Here is a 16,654-nt window from a genome sequence, read left to right as displayed (position 1 = left end):
CTGTCTCTCCAGTGTTGGGTATGATGCGTACATCAGTTAGCTTCACTGGAAAAGCCTGCTGCGTGTGTGTCTGCATGCATGCACAAGTAATGCTCGTGTGTGTGTGTGTGTGAGTGTTAATGCACATGCATGTGTACTTAATCTACCTAGTGGGAACATCACCAATGTATTTGAAGTTTAGTGGATGTGACTTGTCAAGTGCAAAAAGATCCGATTAATTAAACCTCAGAGAAAATTTAATCTTGCAACTTATTAACTTGTTAAAATCAGCTTAAGTGGTTGAATGACTGTTTTATAGCCTAAATTAAGCTTTGTCTTTGGTGCTGGGAAGTAACCATCAACCAGAATACAACATTTAGAATTTTACAATCTAAATAGTTTCCACTGTTTCCTGGATTCGCAGATTCCTATGGATTTGTGTTAAAAATGTGCTAGTTTGTATATAGATAGGTAGATGGATAAACAGACAGCCAGGGCCAGGGTATTTCAATTTTATTACTACTAATAAAACTAATGATATATATATGATAATGGGATTAAATAATTATTAGGTTAACAAGGAAACCATTTGCATGGTTGTATTTATATTCATAAATACAATAACACTGTACATAAATACATAATACTGTACATAAATACAGTAACACTGTACTGAATATCTGATGATGTCATAGGCTGCAGTGCTTCCTGGTATAGGACAAATTGGAACTCAATGACTTAAAAAGCAACACCAACATGGAGATATCTACTGTAATATTTAGTCTATATTGAGCATCTGGTGTGCTTTATTTTCATGATTTTAAAGCAAATGCATTACCAAAGAAAACACGAATAATCTAAATGCCAGAGTAAAATTACCATACATTTACTTTAAAAAGTCAGGAAACATGGATTTAATGTTTCATTTACTTTCCCCCACGAGAGAGGATGGGAGATGGAAAACACCCATTTGCTGAAGCAGAAGCCCTCCATAAACAATAATGAAAATACCATCTTGCATTTGAATGATATTTGATACTTTTAAATTTTAGAATTAAAAAACACAGCATGCATAGCAACTCTGTTTATAACAGTTACATTGTGGATGTATACAGGTGATCTCTGATGGCAGAGACTTTAATAAGGAACAAAGATAGCAACATCTTTCAGACCTCTTATTCATGGTGCGGGGGCCTGTGTCACACAAGCATAGAGTGCATAAAACTGGATTATTTGCTGCTGAAACATCAGAGGATGAACACTTCCTTAAAAAATTTTTTGGTCCATCCTTTTTAATATCTCTGATATCAGCATGTGTCTTGAAACTGTTCTTGATCTGAAGTTGCTTGCTTCCAGAAAGAGTTCTTCCCTACATCTGCCAGACATGTGGACCCCTACTAGCCTTATAGCTCTTTAAAGTCTCCGCCTGAGGTTTTGGGTCCTCCAGAGAATGCAAACTCAGGAAGGACAGATTCATATCACCTTGTGGCTCAAGGAGGGTCGTCCTCACTTTCTGCCACCCGTGATTGTGGTTGAAACGGGCAATTCTCCCTGCCATCTACATCTGCTCGGGAGTGGATTCTCCTTAGAACACCCCTGAGTCGCTGGGTACCGGCTGGAGGCTGAGGCCATCCCCTAGATTGTCCATCTTGGGGAGTTTCCATCTTAGTAGTGCACAGAGCAGTAGTCATTTTATATTCATTGTCATCTTAGACTTGATGGGATTTGGTAATTTATTTTTTTTTTTTTTTTTTTTTTTTTTTTTTTTTTTTTTTTGACAGGCAGAGCGGACAGTGAGAGAGAGAGACAGAGAGAGAAAGGTCTTCCTTTGCCGTTGGTTCACCCTCCAATGGCCGCCGCTGCAGCCGGCGCACCGCGCTGATCTGATGGCAGGAGCCAGGATCCAGGTGCTTCTCCTGGTCTCCCATGGGGTGCAGGGCCCAAGCACCTGGGCCATCCTCCACTGCACTCCCTGGCCATAGCAGAGAGCTGGCCTGGAAGAGGGGCAACCGGGACAGAATCCGGCGCCCCGACCGGGACTAGAACCCGGTGTGCCGGCGCCGCAAGGTGGAGGATTAGCCTATTGAGCCACGGCGCCGGCTCGGATTTGGTAATTTATTAAAGGTAGGGATTTTCAGAGCCTAACATGATGCTCATCTATCAAATTTTGAGACTCCTTTTGGGGCTAAATGCTGAGACTCATGGTTGAAAGAAGCTCGGGTACAATTCATAACAGCATTGCTGCAAAGTGCTAACTCTACAGCTCCGCAGAGCCCAGGGAGAGTTTGATGACATTGTGGAATGATTTTGCTGCCAACCAAGACATTGAGAGGGGCTAGCGCTGGAGATACTTTCAAAGATTGAGGTCTCTGGATGTTTTACTGTGAAAGGCCACAAAGGAAATGTGTGTAGGCAGAATAGCCAAGAAAATGGTTAGGAAGAGAAACTCAATGATGCCATTAAACTAGAGAGAAGTATAAGATGCTGTTTTGATTTTTTAAAGAAATTCGGCATGTGTGACATAGCATTTGCCCATCTTTCTGGACGTGTAAATCAAAACACGGTTCATTTTCATTTAGGAGGGATGAGGGAGTGGGAGATAATGTGGAGGTAAACTGGCCAGTCATTTTCTTCACTGCAAAGTCAGGCAAGTTCCAATTTTATGCACAGCAATTATTTTAGGGCCGGGAACAGATTGGAAACAACCTGAGGTTTCTCTTTAGCATCTTGAATGAGGTGTGAGTGGGAAGACGAGACCTGCCAGCACACATATATTTAGGGTTTGATACTAAAAGCTCCCTGGGTGAACAGCTGCAGGTGACAGAGAAGTGTGCTGGGATCCAGGGTAAGCGGGGCTGGGTTTCTGTGTCTCACCCGGGCCAGTTCACAGCTGGCCACGTGAGTGCTAAAGTTTTCATCTAAAGTGAAATTTCTTTCATCCTGATTCTGAGTTAAAACCCTGGGATATGTAAAATATAGAGTGTTACAGAATATGTTTACCATCACAGCTGGAACTGATCATCCTGAAGTGTATAATTTGGCTTCATGTTGCTTAGCAGCCTTCTGTGCAAACATCCCATATCTTTATATGTTTCCATAGGAGCGCATATATTTTATTCAATGTGAGAAGTGACATTAGCAAGACAACAATGATTTAACAGGGCTGGGCTCTGGATTGTTGCCCATTTTACTTTCAAATATTGACATCAATTATTCCACAATAATTCAGATTCTTAACGGGAAGATGGCCTGGCCAAATGGGAATGCCTGACTTAGTTTCCAAACATTTGAAATTCACTGTAATCTATGGTGTATATGTTTTATATTTGGTCAATTAAGCAGCACAAACAGACAAGGAATGAGGAGGCTTTCACGAAAGGAATGTATTATTGCTACACAGTTCCTCAACCTACTTTACCCTTTCCTCCCATATATCATGTAAATCTACTTAGGGTTGAGCACGCACACACACAAACACACACACTCACAACCCTGTAACTCCGAACTAGAGCAATCCCCCCTTTTTTTCCCTCCATAGTGTGCATTCTGATTGAAGAATTGGAGAAAAGTTCACCCACATTCACTTTATTTCCCATAGCTAAGTCACTCTTAGCTATAGGCCCATTCTTTACAGGGTTCAGGCACCCTCATTTCATCAAAATATATCTTCTAAATCAGAAACATCCCCAAGGCCCTGCACTTCATGGTCAATGATGTTTATTCCACCACATCCAAAGTCTCACTTTAAAAAATCCCTTCGGTCAGTTTACACACACACACACACACACACACACATTCCAACGTCAATACCATTTTGAAATACTAAGTGGGTCTGTAAAGGGAATGGATGGTTAAACAAATGGATGTGTCAGTAGGATTACAGAACATGATGTCTAGTGATTTTTAAAACACAGCATATTTCCCTACACATGATGGCCTATAATCAACATTTATTAGTTAATTGATGGGTTAAAATGATGTTTCTTAGGGGAGATTTGGTGTTAATGGTGTTAGAGGTGATAATGGATAACTTGAAGCCTTTTTCACAAACAATAATAGATGCTATTTTGTATAAGTCTCCACTGAAAAATGCTAAGATGGATATATTATCGACTGAGATCTTTGGATCATTCAACAAATTTCACTGAACATCTGTCATGTTCATGATATGGTACTTTTTGTAGCTGTAGACATATAACAATGAGCAGAATCAGTAGGTTCACCTTGATTTGCAGATTAGCCTCTGCTTGGAATGAGTTCCAGTTCTACTCTCTTGGTTCTCTTCCAGTTATTAATGTTAACTCCACATCTACCCCAACAAATAGATCCTTTAATTCAATAAGTTAACATTTCATAATACTTCATTGCTGAAATAAGTCTGATCATGACAATATTTTTACATAAAATAGATTAATGGAATATTGAAGTGAATATTTTATCCTCCAGTGGAAATACCGCATTTCAAAAATCGAGGGAGTATCAATAAATGCATGAGACCCATACACAAATAGTCACCACTTGTTGCAATTTAGTGTATTCTTCCTGGGTGATAATGAGGACAGCAACAGACAGGAGAGTCTGTGTGAGAAAATATTGCAAGCAAAGTTGAGTTGGAGACCCCAGACTCATTCACAGTCACCTATCTCCTAGTACTGACATCCCCCCAATAACCTCATGAGCACTGCTGCTGTAATGCAGCACACCCAGAGGAGGTAGCAGGAGGGGGTCCCAGTTCAGAAGGCTGTGGAACACGTGCACTTTGCTGGCTGTATTCTCTTAGCATTCACGAAAGACAAACATTCTACACAAGAATTAGCGAATCAGGTAGATGTTGCTTGACAAAAACTGCTAGGGCTGCTTTTAGGATTAACGTACAAAACGCAACAAAGGTATCAGGGTAATGACATTCAGTCCCTTTGACATTTCCGCCATTTTCGCCCACACATGGCTCCTTAGCAGTGTTGTCATTGATCAGTTCCCCCAGCAGAGGGAAGCACAACCTAATGATGATTTTCACCAGGGATGGACCTGGGGGCAGGGAGCTATCACTTCAATTTTACCACATTTTCAGTACAGATTGTTTGACGTGTCTACCCAAAACAAGGAATTTTGACACCAAACAGGCTCTCGCATCTTTTAGGATACCTAAGAGGATTTTGGTCCAAAATGCCCATTCCAAGGGAGTCCACCATCAGTGATTCAGTGTGGACATCAACATTAGTTTCCACTTGATTATGATACCCGTCTTATCAGGATAGATGTGAGTTTCTATTACCAGTATGTACATGTGTGATATGCCAGACTAATTTAAGACTATACTTTCTTTGATATATTTTAAGGAACATATTGTTGCTACTGTATACAAAAGTAAGCATTTTAACCTGAACTCAGCAAGTTGAGGTTTCAATGTGGTAAGCATCTAAAATATTGAACTTATCATGCTGTAATAGTAAATCAAATTTTGTGCTCTGCGTCTTTAGTATTTTCTTTCTGTGGTGTTTCTTCCCCACAGGTATATTTCTGTTCGTGTTGTGGGAGAGGTGTGTGCACTGCACACGTATGGGTGGACAGGCCTCATCGCTCATGATTTTAGCCTGGTGCTAACAGGTTGAAAGATGAAAACTGTGACTTACCATGGTGCTGTAAGTCTGAACAGTGAGTCAGTGGATCTCCATTTCTTATATCTTGTCGTCTGGTGCGTCTAAAACAATTACATTTAAAAGTTATTATTGTATCTATTTTCCCTCTTAGAATTTTGTCATAGAACAAATGAACAATCAAAAATCTGTGTCAGGGGCTGGTGTTGTGCCGTACTGGGTAAAGCTACTGCCTGTGATACCAACATCCCACTTGAGTGCCGGTTCATGTCCCGGCTGCTCCACTTCTGATCTAGCTCCCTGCTAAGGGCCTGGGAAAAGCAGCAGAAGATGGCCCAAGTGTATGTTCCCTGATCCCTACGTGGGAGACCCAGATGAAGCTCCTGGCCCCTGGCTTTTTCTGTTGTGGCCCTCTGGGGAGTGAACCAGTGGGTGGAAAATCCTCTCCCTCTGGCTACATAACTCTGACTTTCAAATAAAATACAACCCCTACCCCCAAAAAAGATCTATGTCAAAGAGTGATTTATTGGGAGAGAAGCATCTATATCCAACTAAAAGATATTTTAAGTGGTTCATTATACCTGTAAGAGCCATTTCCAAGATGATCAAAATATGAAGCAAACACAGAAATGTGCTAATAATGTGTGAAAGGTCTTTTGAAATACTGATAACAGATTTTCTTGGATTTTCGCAACCACATGTAAATCAGTAACTATCTAACATCCAGACACCCTGGGCTTAACTTCGGAGAAAAAGCACAACATTTAGCATAGCAGCCCATTTCTTCAGTAAGTAGAGTTAAACTTGTCTCTGGTCATCAATGAGGGAGTCAGCTTGAAATGAAAATGTTTGTGAATGTAGCCTTTCTCTCAATGCTTGTGCGAGGTCCTTAAATAGACTGGTGCTAAATTTTAACATATTAAGAGCAGGAATTCTATTTTTAAGTCCGTGTTTGAATTTTTTTGGGTTGCTATATCAACCTATATGTTTTAAAGCAGTTTTTTATGATCATAGTCTCTGACTGCAAACCAATTTGCCTGTGAAGTGAATAACACAAGAAAAGCAACCCCTAATGCTGGGCTGCTTTTTGCCAGGGGAAGATAAAGGAGAAGCGACAAACTAACCTAACAGCAAAGCCAAATTTTACAATAAAAACCACAATGAATTCTGCGATCCAGAGGTTAGATTCCACGCTGGGGTCTGTTTCCGGGAGCATTCATCTCTATGCACCACTGATGGTTGGCTTGGAAGGAGGAGGCGGGGCTCCGTCCATTGTGGTGCAGACAAGATGTGTGGTTGGAGGAAAAGGCTACAAATTGAGACAGGGTCTGTGTGACAGCCTGGAAAAGACTGGGAAACACTTGCCTAACGATTTTCTGCAGTTATTTTAATGGGTATTGTCTCGCAGCAAAATGAGCTCCCCTCCCTGAGAGGAGCCCACACAAAGGCCATTGAGAATTGCAAATATGGGATTTGTTACTGTATTCATAAATTTGGAAGTTGAAAGTATTTATAGATTTCTATTTGTAGAATTAGACTATCAAACAGATGTTGCACATTTCAGAATTGAGCCAACACGAGAACTTGTGAAACATGAACTACAAAGCGCTCGGGAAGGCATTTTTCACTGCCATTTAAGCTTTTGGAAAATGCCATCACAAAGAATATATACACACTGCGAGGCCTCCAAACAGCCTTTTCAAAGACACATGTAGTATCGGAAACATGAAATTGGATTAAGGAGAATCTGTGAGGCATAACAAAAATGTGTTAATGAAAATTCCTTCAGTCTTGAATTGTAGGAATACAATAAACACATTTCAAAGATATGACAAGATACAGGTTTTAACTTATTATAGATGTAGTTATGGTTTCTTTTTATCTCCTTCTTTATAATGAAAAGTTCTGAATCCAAGTGGATTATTACTAAAACACGCAATGCTATAGACCTATACATGGAAAGGCAATAATATTCCTACTTAGTTCAAACATGAGTTCCACATTTTTTGAGTAACAGAAAATTCCCCTGGAACTAAATGTTTTTAAGAAGCATAAAATCTTTATCTTAAATGATTTAATTTTATTAAGACTGCATATTGCTGTTATTAAACTAGCCATGATTTCTTTAATTAATAGACATGAATCTCCATCTTAAGTTTGTATTTTAAATTTACAATTCTAAGAAAATCACTGTATGTATGAAAGTAATAACAAACATGGTATCATCTTAATTCTGATTATTGGAGAATTATGAAAATTATAATGATTTCTTTCGTGGGAAGAGTTAGTACTGCATTTACAATTAATAGTATTAATGTGGTACTGTGTTTTAGTTCCTATGGGCTTACTTTGTAGATAACTTAGCACTCCATCAAGGTGATCTGAAGTATGCGGGCGCAAGATTTAAGTAGGAACTAGGGCCATTTCTTTCCCCTAATATTTTTCCAAACATGTAGAATGATTCATACCTCACTAGCCATGCAAAATTCACATCCGTAGCTTCTTTGAATATAGTAGCTGTAATAACCAGTAACCAAAACAACTTAATTGCCCTAGAATGCAGGGTCTTGGTAATGCTGCTTTCTCTTCTGTTTCATTAGGATGCTGTCTGCTGTGCCCCTGCCAACCAGACTCGTGCGTCCCTCAGAAAGGTATCCATGAGAAGTGGTAGAGGGACGCTGAGAGGGCCATGTTGTCAGATGAAGGAAGTGGTTTTATCCCTAAGCTGGAGTGGAGGGATGGAACAGTTGTCCAGCAATTCCAGGATATAGCCACCTGGGGGAAAGATGTTATTCTGCTCCATTTCAGAATAAGGTGTCTCTAGCAATGATAATGTGCTGTATATTAAAAAAGAAAAAAAGAGCTGGGGTAGGAGTTGGGGCTGTGGTAAGGACGCACTCTGGGATGCCTGCACCCATACTAGAGTTCCGGGCTTCGATCCCAGGTCTGCTCTGAACCCAGCTTCTGCTCCTGTAGACCCGGGGAGGCTGCAGGTGATGGCCATGCACGCAAGTCCCTGTGACCCCCAGGGGACCTGCACTGCGCTCCAGGCTCCTGGCTTTGACCTGGCTGTTGCTGGCATTTGGGGAACGAATCAGTGGATGGAAACTCTCCACATGTTTCTGTCTTTGTCTCTCTCTGTCACACTGCCTTCCCAGTGAATGGAAATAAACAAATACAGCTTTTAAAAATGCTAAAAGGAAGGATTTTGAATGATTTTACATAGAGAAATGACAAGTGTTCAAGGAGACAGAAACATTTACTCTGACCTGAGCCTCACAGCATGTACAGAGATCATAACATGGGGCTTCCTAAAGGCAGGCAACTTGTCAGTAAAAAAATCAAATTGAAATTGAAGAATAACAATAAATCAATGAATCAGGAACAAAATGGCAATAAATAAATAAATAGATTGGAAAAAAAAAAACCCTACAACAACAGAAGGAAAAAAGCATGATGCTCTAAAGAATTGCTTTCTAAAAGTTATATATGAAACAAAACTGATAAGGGCAAAAAAAATTGTGTTTGATTATGTTGACTATTTAAAAATAATAAAAAAGTAATGATAAGTTAATTATAATTTTATATATTAAGTATTTATATTAAAACAATTAAGTTAATCTTCAAGTTTTAGGATGTGTCTAGGATTTTTCTGTACCATAACTGCTTATCCTGAAAATAACACAGTAATAAATGTCAAATGCCTGTTCCTAATGATTCAATCTCATTAACAGTAATTTATATAGTTACATTTTACCTAAATGTATTGGTTCAGGTAACTTTCTAGGTGTATCTTAGTAAATTTTATTCAAGAACGTGATTTTTGAAAACTAGAAAGAATCTTGACTTTGTATAACTGTGTCCTTGTGAATTCCTTGACTCTAAAGGTAAATAAACTCCTTTCTCTGAGAGCTCTCTGCGCATCCAGAGACACAGGTGGCCTCGGGACCATGAAAGACAAGCAAGAAGTGGAAGAAGAAGAGCGTTTTTGGACAAAGGAGCACTTTGGGGAAAAGGCACAGGAGGTCGACTGGGAGTCCAACTCTGGCCCTGAGCGCCTCCTGTCCAAGGAACCCGCAGAGCTACCACTCCCAAGCGCACCTGCCCTGGGATCTCAACGTTCCCTCTGTGGTCCACGAAACCACGGTGCTCGGGATGCAGCTCCCACCTGTCCCGCTGTGGTCCATTTTGCTGATTGTTCTCACCATTTTCAGGAACGGAACGCAGGGACAAGCCCCCCGCCCCCTCGCCTGGGCCCCCAAGCCCCCCGCATTCAAGGAGAGAGCAGGTGCAGAAGCGGCCCCCCGCGTGGCGCGCGGCCGTCCCCGCATCCCTACCTCTTGGCCGTGGGGAAGTAGCGCGAGCAGGAGGAGCCGTCCCAGGCGCAGTAGGGGTCGCGGGCCAGGCAGCACTCGGCGCAGGCCTTGCCGTAGATGTCACAGCGGTGCAGGGGCAGCTGCGCCACACCCGCCGCGGATCCCACGTACAGCTGTTGCTGTGGAGACAGGGCACTTGTCAGCTTTCCAACAGAGGGGACCAGCGCGGGGATGCATCTCACGAACAGAGGCCGATATGGGCAGATCGGGCAGGTGCACCTCTGGAGTCCTGCTGGGCTGAGGCTCAGGTCCTGGGTGGTGGTCTGGGCCCGCCTAGGTCAGGGAGACAGGTGGAGTTCTGGTGTTGCTCCTCCACGAAGGACCGGTCGGCTCAACACCGACGACCGTCCTGCCTGGCCCCAGCTCCAGGAAGATTATTGTAAGTAAGACCATAAGGCTTCTCACGCACAAGATCACCAGAGAGGAGACTCAAGAACACGTGGTGCAGTCAGTGAAAGCAAGAACTGAGGTTTGGTGGCAAAAGCACCAGGGTGGGCGGCCAGGCCTGGCCAAACCCCATCTCTGTGTGACCGTGGGCCAGGCACAGACTCTGGCTGGGAGCTACCTTCCTCCTCCGCTACATGAGCGTGAGGACAGATCTTTTACATGGCGCCTCCCGGTACAAATTCTACAATGCCATATTTGCACACGGATTTTGTGTTATCAAGGAGGCAGAAAAGGGAAGATTAAAACAGGAAAGGCTCCCCACTAGCCTCTACTCAGGACTCCCGCACCACTTTAAAATGTCTGCAACATATCAGCTGCAAACTGAACACAAAATGAAATAAACATAACATTTTGCGATTTCTCTATGTTTGTTGTAGTTGGGAGCACAGCTCACTTTATCTTGCACCAGAGAATTAAACAATTACCGTAAGCCTGATACTGAAACACAGGACACAAGGCAAAAGGCCTTCCAAGTGTAGGTCAATTGCTATGCTAGGTAGAGGGAAGTAGGTCTCGGGGGTGCCAGCGGACAATGACATGCTCGTTCAATATCACAAATGGTCTAAGGGGGACAGTGCCAGAATTAAGACTGCGTTTCCAAGTTGCATTACCAGAGACTTCTTTATGATCCACATATATAAATACACAGAGAAGCTGAATACTGATGTACCTAATAGAATGTAGGCAGCTACCAAGGTTATAGTGAGTGTTTCTGTAGAACCGGTTGTATGTTTAAAGCTAACCAGCTTACTTACGTATTTATTCAATAAAGGGAAATAAGAGGGGGAAAGTAATTGTAATAAAAATCGAACCACTGGGGAAGCATTTATCCCGATACATATTGCCAGGGCATTCCACTGGCCTATTATTACAATATTACTAGAGTCTCAGTCTTTTCCTATATTTAACTTCATGGTTACTGTGAAAGGTGCTTTAGATCGGGGCAGGTTAAGTAACAGTGACTGAAGTGAAGTCAGGTTAACCTTTCCCCAGCCTTAGTGTCTTTCTGCTCACACCCTCCTTTTTTTTTTTTTTTTTCTAAATGAACGTAGATGGAAATGCAGCAATTTCAATGATTTCAATGTGATCGAATACATTCTATTTTAACAGCACTGGGATTGGTAAGGATATTGTAGCAATAACCAGAAGTGAGTGTGGACTTGCCAGCTCCTATATTGTAATTAATTTAAAAAGCTGACCAAATGGGTCATACAATCAAAGAACCAAGAACTTTTAAGAACCAAGAACAAAGTTCACATTAAAATACTTTAAAGTATGAGTGTATGACATTTAAGCAGCAAAAGAGTTTTCTAGGTAGGCTAGAAAATCAAAAATATGGCAACTGAAATTATTGTAATGAAAGACCTAAAGTGTAATAAAATGTCAAAAATAAAGTATAAATCAATGTCATTTTCATTTAGCCATAATTCTTCTGGATGATTAATAATGTGCAAAAATAATTATGCTATCCAAATGAAATATAGGGGAGTCTTGCAGGCACCACTGAGCATAATCCAGTCCCTAGCAAGAAACCTGATGTGCTTTTAATGCCCAATTTAACATCACCATGGCTCTCTCACTGTTCTCCTTAACAAGTTGTGGACCATGAGCAGGAGATGAGTCATTTATCCAGAAAATTGGCTGCAGCACTACTTGTCCTCCTTGGAACTACTGAGTCTCTTCTTAAATGCACAAAAGTAGGAATGAACTGGAGTCGTATGTGAATGAAATCAGACTTCCAGTAATGGCAAAGGGAGGCTTGGGACACTTCCCTTTACCACAGTAATTTAAGTTGCTAGCCTATTTTTGTTTGTTCTTGGGTGAAAGCTTACATCAGCAGCAGTTCTTTAGGTAATTTTAAAACATTCAAAACCAGTGGAATGCTATAGAAAACTAGATGCGAGGGCGATTTAATGACGTTTGATTATGAGGCCTAGCAGAGAGTAAATACAAAATTAGAAAAAATCATTACAGGAAAGAATATCCCAGTTCAGTTTCCACCCTGGAAATCCCCGGATTTCCTTGCCACCATCTGACAATTTTTAGATTACCAGAACAGGTGAAGACATACTTATGCAGGGTAAGATAACAGTATCAGGTCAATAGTATCTGCACTTGGACTTGCCCTAAATATCTTGGAGATTATCAACCTATTTTCATACGTCTGTGTGGAAAGGACCCAGACTGAATTTTCTTGGCACAGTCATTTAGCATCTTGTTCAAGCGTTCAATCTTGGTCAGAGCTAAAACACACGAGTGGTTCAGGAACGTTAGTGAAATGATCCCCACAGTGACAACTTTGTGTGCATATTTTTACTGTAGTCATGGGGAGCACCTCACTTCTTTCTGGCTTTTTCTGCTAAGTTGAAGAATTAATTTCAACTCAATAGTCAAGTTTTTTTTTTTAAGTTTCCATTGATACACTGGATTAAAAGACAAGGTAGCATCTATGAGGAAAAAGTTACTTATCAGAAGTTAAAACTGTATTTGTTTTGTTCATATCATTTAGCATTTACTAGTCATTTTTTTTCTTAAGTGTCTTGCCAGAGAATTCATTCGATATGAATGGAAGGACTATTACAATGCTGCCATTCATCTTTGAATTCACAGGGTTTTAGAACTTCCCTGGCTGTGACCATTTTTCTGGTTTCCTTTCATATTCAGCCACATTTAAAGTCACATTTAATTCCTCTGTCACACAATTCTACTTTTCATGAAAAAAGTCAAATTAACTTTCAAGTCAAGATCCTCCAAAGATATAGCCAGGACATAATTTTATTACCTTATAAAATGCTTTCTGTTTATGTACACACAAAGTAAAATTAAATTATGAACTTACTTATATTCTGAAATATCCACCAATGTTATTTTTAAATACACACACACACACAAACTATGAGAGTCCTTCAAAAATTCATAGTAAATGGAGTGAAAAGATAATGTCATTTTTGAAGCTCCCTCATATACTCAGAAAAGAGGGAAATGATTCTTGAGTAAAGAACAAATTATAATGACCAAGAAAGAACTACTATAAATTAAAATTTATAACAAATGATGATGCAGGAAATATGTTTCTAAAAATAGAACACGGGACAATGAAAACTATCTTCGGTATTCATTCAACTCGTTTATATAAGAATAGTATTTCTTTCCCCTCGGGTCTTGTTCTTGCCCAGTTGCTAACCTCTCTGTAAATGTGATGGCTAATCATACAGAACCCATTACATGCAGGATTTTGACTGCAATACTTGGTGATAGTACCTGTTTAGTGGAGAGCTCCATCGCTGAAATAGTAGTTGGTTCCTGAAGGAGAAAAAATAAATATGTGAAGTACTGGTCCAATGAGAAAACTTAGTCATTAGTAAGAACACATGGTATTGACATAAGCTTTTAGAGAGATGATTGCAAAATAACAGGGCAATGGGACACACTGAAGGACACTGCACAGAAGAAGAAGGTGTGTCAGCATCACCCAGCCAAAGCCTGGGAGGAGCAACCTTGTAGTTGACCAAGTCGAGTTTATGGCCTTCAATAAGGGAAAAGAATGAGACAGGTGAGTAAGGGGTTGTTGGGAAGAACTTCCGTTTTGAACTTGCGTTGGGTGATTGAAGAAGGACTGAGAGATGTAGGGCTTTGCTGTACTTTGCACACTGTCTAAAAGCAGGGGGTAATTCCACGATTAGGTTTTTTCACAAACCATTTAGAAGGAGGGAAACACAGAGGGAGGCTGAAGCTGTGGCTGCTCCAGAAGCTGCGGTCACTTACATTAGGCGGGATCGGGGAGCGTTTGGTCATTTTGTGGTTTGGACAATGTTCACGCTTCTGTCTGTGTTCAGACATGATCAAGGAAGGTCTTACTTTTATCTTGATACGTCACAGTGTTGGAGTGTCCCTCTCTGGCGCTGGTGTTCTGGGAAAATGTTTATGTTTCATGGGAAAACACTGTGACAAACTCAAAGTGGTAGGTCAGCTCATCCCAGCCCCGACGAGAGCAGACCCCATTAGGCCAGCTCCCAGCTGTCAAGGACTGCGAGAGCTCAGTTGGGGTGAGATGACTTTGTTTCTATTAAAGTGACTGTTTAATGTGCAAAGACCTACACTTCAGGTCTTCGCCAGAGAACGTAATCTTCCATGTCCATCAAAGGCTAACCAAGAGAAGGCAGAACAGCTAGGAAACTAACCACCCAATGCAGTTCGTTCATCGTGCAAACTGGAGCTGCCCACGAGCACGGGCAGACTTGCATAAATAAACCCTGCTCTTTGACAAATACAGACCGCCGCAAGTCTACACACCTGATCACACAATCTTGCATCCTTTTACATTCCCTCGCATTGGATTGGGTTCCATCCTATCTTTCAGCCAAGACGAAAGGATGCTGAGACGACTGCTGTGGTGGCTGTGGAGGGAGCTGATGAGAGGGAGGCTTAGTGGGAAGAGTGATCTTTACAAGACCTCCCTGTGGAGCTGACCGGGGCTGAGCCCCGAAGGAATTACACAGAGCTGGACTCTGGAGCCAAACTGAATCAGCCTGACTCCATCCTGGCCAGACACGTGCTGCCAGACAAGGTATGTAACCTCTTTGTAATTCAGCTTCCTCCTTTTCAAAGTACAAGTAAGGTGCCTGCCTAATAGGGTCATTGAAAAGATTAAATGAGTTTATACAAGTATACATAAAACGCTTAATAAATCTGGTACTCTCTCTCGGTCTCTCTCTCTCTCCTCTCTCTCGGTCTCTCTCTCTCTCTCACACACAAATACAGGAGTACTTCAAAAAATTTATGAAGAAATTAAAAGGTACAACCATGTTGGTGTGAAAAAGTTGGCATCATGCACAGTATTTTTAAAAGATGCATTTCAATGGACTTTTTGAGGGCGAGTGTGTGTGCACGTGGGTGTGCCTTATCTTGCCGCCACAGCCCACGGCAGCCTGAGGCAGGAGCTTGTTTGCGGGAACTGAGCAGGAGTGAGGGAGAGAGGAAGGCAGAAAAGTCAACACAGGCACATTATGTGAGTCATGGCTGAGGGAAAATCCAAGCATGGTAGACAGAACCCTCACAACTGTTCCGTGAGATGTGCAGCGAGAAAAGTGGACTGGGCACTGCTGGGGCGCTCAGTGCTCCCAAGCCCAGCTGTGCCCCATTCGCCCCTTCCTGCAGGCAGGGAGGCTGTGGGCAGAAGGTGGAGGGCTCATGGCAGGAGTCAGAGGTGAAGCTGACATAGTCATCGGTCCCCTCAGTTTGGGACAGAGGTCTGGGCTGTTGCATTCACTGCCGGATCCTGAGCAGCTAGGATTTACAGGTTCTCCGTGTGTGTTTGTGAAGTGAATGAATGAATGATGGACACCTTCTCTCTGCTTCCTCTTTCTGCTGTCTCCTCAACCTATCCCATCACGCTCTTGGAGTCGCCTAAGATGCAGGTGCCCAACGTAACACCCAGTGTTCCCTGCGTCCTTGGAGCTTGGCTGGGATTCCTTCAACCATCATCTGATACTCTAATTGGACTCTCTTGTCCATCTCTCTTCTAGACACTTTGGCCCTCGGTCCATGATGTGTCCTCTAGGGAGAGCAATCTCCTTCCTCAGAAGAGGAATCACACTGAAGCCTACCCTGGGGGAGGCGTCTCTGCCCCTCACGGCTATCGGGTGGGGCGCCATTGACCTCTTGTTTCTTCTTGACTACTTCTGCTACCCAATCCCATCATGCCTTGGGAGTCTTGACTATTTCTCATCCTCCAGGCGTCCCGGGTAGGTATGCCTTCCGTGGCCAGCTCCTTCCCCGGCTGTCTGCCTTTGCTGGTAATGCCTGTGCATTAACCCCCGTTATGCCGCAGGACTGCAAATCTCCACCTACGTCCCCATGGCTGAGCTGGGAGCAGCATTTCCTCAACAGATGGAAGGCAAACTACCTGGGACGCAAACAAGACACCTGAATGAGGGAATGCATCAATTTTATGGGATTATTCAGAGATTTCCCATAGTTGTCCATCTTAATAGCTTCAGTGAATGAAATCAATTTTTATATGTAATTTTCCATGGGAATTAATGACCATACGACAAGCAGGATGACAGTGGTGTCTTCCTGATTCATCCGTGCAGAGCTGCCGTGTTTAACGGGGACACGTTATCAAAGCTACTCAGCTGGAAAGGTAAGGCTGAAGATCTTACTTAGGTTTGTAGAATGCTGGACTCAATGAGCCACAGAGATTTTCAAAGTTCGGAATACTTTTTTTTTTTTTGGACAGGCAGAGTGGACAGT

The 16,654-nt window shown here is 42.0% G+C and overlaps 1 protein-coding gene across 3 annotated transcripts in view; it reads right to left on the bottom strand.

Annotated features, from left to right (window-relative positions):
* SEMA3A (semaphorin 3A) overlaps positions 1 to 16,654 on the bottom strand; it is a 482,660-nt gene that overhangs the window by 13,469 nt on the left and 452,537 nt on the right. For all 3 annotated transcript variants that reach the window (XM_051853017.2, XM_051853018.2, XM_070059438.1), the window contains 3 exons: positions 13,661 to 13,702; positions 9,914 to 10,071; positions 5,613 to 5,680 (listed from right to left, as the gene is read on the bottom strand). In XM_051853017.2, coding sequence (XP_051708977.2) covers positions 5,613 to 5,680; positions 9,914 to 10,071; positions 13,661 to 13,702 — 268 coding nt within the window. The remainder of the gene's footprint in view (positions 1 to 5,612; positions 5,681 to 9,913; positions 10,072 to 13,660; positions 13,703 to 16,654) is intronic.

The sequence above is a fragment of the Oryctolagus cuniculus genome, chromosome 16 (genome assembly GCF_964237555.1).
Source record: "Oryctolagus cuniculus chromosome 16, mOryCun1.1, whole genome shotgun sequence".
Classification (NCBI taxonomy): domain Eukaryota; kingdom Metazoa; phylum Chordata; class Mammalia; order Lagomorpha; family Leporidae; genus Oryctolagus; species Oryctolagus cuniculus.
This window is presented reverse-complemented; position numbering and strand designations above follow the sequence as displayed.